This window comes from Onychomys torridus, chromosome 9, assembly GCF_903995425.1.
Source record: "Onychomys torridus chromosome 9, mOncTor1.1, whole genome shotgun sequence".
Taxonomy (NCBI): domain Eukaryota; kingdom Metazoa; phylum Chordata; class Mammalia; order Rodentia; family Cricetidae; genus Onychomys; species Onychomys torridus.
The window spans coordinates 41,057,068-41,059,899 of NC_050451.1; the positions used below are offsets into that span (position 1 = coordinate 41,057,068).

At 47.6% G+C, this 2,832-nt stretch overlaps 1 protein-coding gene across 1 annotated transcript; it reads right to left on the minus strand.

Moving 5' to 3' along the window:
• Window positions 1–1,201: 1,201 nt before the first annotated feature.
• Rnase11 (ribonuclease A family member 11 (inactive)) lies at window positions 1,202–2,300 on the minus strand. The gene is made up of 2 exons (XM_036198731.1): window positions 2,252–2,300; window positions 1,202–1,786 (listed from the first exon to the last, which is right to left on the minus strand). Exon 2 carries the CDS (start codon window positions 1,762–1,764, stop codon window positions 1,213–1,215), a length of 552 nt encoding a protein of 183 aa, XP_036054624.1. The 5' UTR covers window positions 1,765–1,786; window positions 2,252–2,300; the 3' UTR covers window positions 1,202–1,212.
• Window positions 2,301–2,832: the final 532 nt, after the last annotated feature.

The following is a 2,832-nucleotide window of genomic DNA, read 5'->3' on the forward strand; positions in this document are numbered from 1 at the left end:
TGTCAGACCTGATACATGAAAATGACCCTAGAATGGACTCACTGAGTGAGCACCTCGTCCAACCTATATCCTCACTTATTGTTCAGAACCCAGGCATCTCCCTAAATCACTCTCCTCTTACTGCCAAATACAAATTGAACTCTGACTGTGTACCAGCGACCCAAAGTAACAATGAATGTGGGCAGTGTTTAAGCAGCTGACAAAGAGAATCCAGTTAAAAAGCCCCCAGATGTCAAATGTTGTTCTAATGGTCTGTATTGGTTGACTGTCAGCCTCTTGTAGTCTCTATAGACTGAGAATTCTGTATCAGTGTAAAAACATGAAAGATAAAATGAACCCCGCACTGCAAGAAAAGCATTACAACATGGCCTTCGTTTGCACACGTTTATTTAGAATTAAGCATTTAAAAAAGAGTGGGCTCAGGATGAAGGAAAGACGTAAGAGGGAAAACAGGAGCAGACATTTGCACAACAGCAAGTAATGATAACCATCTGTGCTTCATGCACTGTTAACTCCCAGGACTTAAAATTGGCAGAGAAAGCATCAAGACCGAAGACAATCCTGCCTGAAACTCGGCAGAAACGTCATATTCCCATCGCTGCCTCCTATATTTCCATCACTCTGCAGGCGGAGCTCTGGAGCAGCAACACAGTGCTTGGCTGAGAGAAGAGCTGGGTTTCATCTCTGCAGCAGCACCCCTGAGACAGGGATACTGGTGGGTTAGGGGGGGGAAGGAATGCAGATTGTACAATGCTGCAGCTGTGATGCTGAGACGTCTGGAGGACAGGCAACCCACTGGTGGGAGGCAGTTGCACTCAGGTGCACACATATGCTCGCACGTATGCTCACGTATGCACGTATGCCCTGGAGGAACAGCACCGAGTATATGTCTCACCCTCATTCACTATCTGACTTGGAGTTTCTTTCCTTTGTCCTCTTGGGTTAGACTCAGCTTTGGGACAGCTTTATAACTAAACTAGGAAGGCATTCAGAGAGAGGGAGAGAGAGAGTGAGAGCAAGAACCTGAGTCTGTATTCTGGGATCAGTTACAATTTTTAATTGACTTGTACTGTATTAGGCCACCCCCCCCCCATTCATCCAGTTTAGTACAAACAGTGTTTACTGTGTACCAGGGGACAGACATGTGTAGCAGAAGGATAAAAGCAGCAATGATCATGAACTTGTCCTTCTTTATCCTCAAAGCCCTGCGATTTACAGTTTAGAGCCGCTGACTAGCCAGCTCATCAGGGAATGGCTTGTCAGTACTGTCAAGATTCTCTTTAATGAGGTGACACTGTGCTCCTGGCACCTGGGGCACTGCTGGCCTGCAGAGATCTTGCATATGGTATGTTCCAGTCCTAGGCTCTCACAGCTACATTTCCAGCGGGTGGCCTTGGGAGCTCCATGTATCCCATCCGGGGAACCGTGCCTACAGTTATTCCCCAACTGGCATGACTCATTCGTGTCTAAAACCTCTCTCCAGACTCTTGGGCCGTTTAGACAGTCTTGGTCATTACTCAAAGTGTTTCCCTTGGGGATGAGGAAATATAACCTTCTGGATGTTGGCTGTGAGGCAGACATCCCGTTCTTGGATATGCTGATATTTTTATCTGACAGGGTTGAGGTCACTGAGTCCCCAACAGTCTGTTTTGCAGCAGGTTGAGTCTCCTCCTGTGAAAAGTTTTCTCTGATGCCCTTCATCGTGCTTTCTGAAGGCGCTACAAGAACCACTCCCAGGCCAAGCCACAGCACAAAGATCGTCATCTCATATACACTGTAATCTTGTCTGCAGAAAAGATAAAACAGGGATGTTTTCCCTTTCATTGTGGCAGTTATTCTCGGCAATGACCCCTCAGATATAAGACTCCTACATATATATTAATGAAATATGATAGAGTAAAATAACAATCAGCTGAGGCGCCTGAGCACCCAGGCTAAACTCTCCAGCGACAACCAGTCCAGGCTGTCTCATTCAACGTTAGTCTACCCAACTGAAGAAAAACAAAACAAAACTTGAGCTAAATCTAACGTGCCAGAGCCTAGTACTTTCCTTTTGTCTGCTCTTATTGGAACGGTTTACAGTCTCCACGCAGGTCCGAGTCACCTCACCCACCACGTTTCTCACTCTTCCTGTCTCTTACTGCCCACACACACGACAGCCACATAAACAGACGAAACACAGGCGATAACCCTTCTCCACCTCCCGATTCTTTCCCCACCCATTTCTCAGTCACAAAATCTCCATCTTTACCAGTGCCTTTGCCAAGTGGATCTCGCAGAGAAAGAGTCCAGCTTCTTACTGGGCTGGCAGTGAAACTGTGTCTCATACTCCGAGTTTCTGCTATTGGATCTAACCAAGGGAAGGAGGGGCAAGAAAGGAGCAGAGAGATGTGTGTGGGTTTGATGAGGAAGCAAGGAGCCAAGAACACCCAGGGGAAACCAGACAGAACGTGCGCGAGGCAGTCGGGATCAGGGACCGGGAAGCACCCTGCTTCCTCTTCTGCAAATCTCACCATTTCCTCGAACCCAGAGTGTTTTATCATCATGTTTTCTGAAAGCCTACTGCACACCTTTCTTTGGGGTCAGTTATAGCTCATCTTTTCACTCTCTAGTTAGGAGTCACTTGTGACGAACACGGGTCTAAGGCTGACAGCTCCCCGATCCTGAAACACCCTTTCTAATCACTGCCAGTGGACGCAGCCTCACAGGGGCCGGCACAAACACCACTTCCTCGGCAGCATTTGCCAAAGGCATAGCATGGCTAGTCTAGTCAGGGTGAAAACCCTTTAGTGGTGTCAGGGCTGGACATTTCATAGTGAGAGTCCCCACACA

Bases quoted from the DNA above. Each gene is read 5' to 3' on its own strand.
- Rnase11 (XM_036198731.1), bottom strand. From the start codon at position 1,764: ATGACGATCTTTGTGCTGTGGCTTGGCCTGGGAGTGGTTCTTGTAGCG.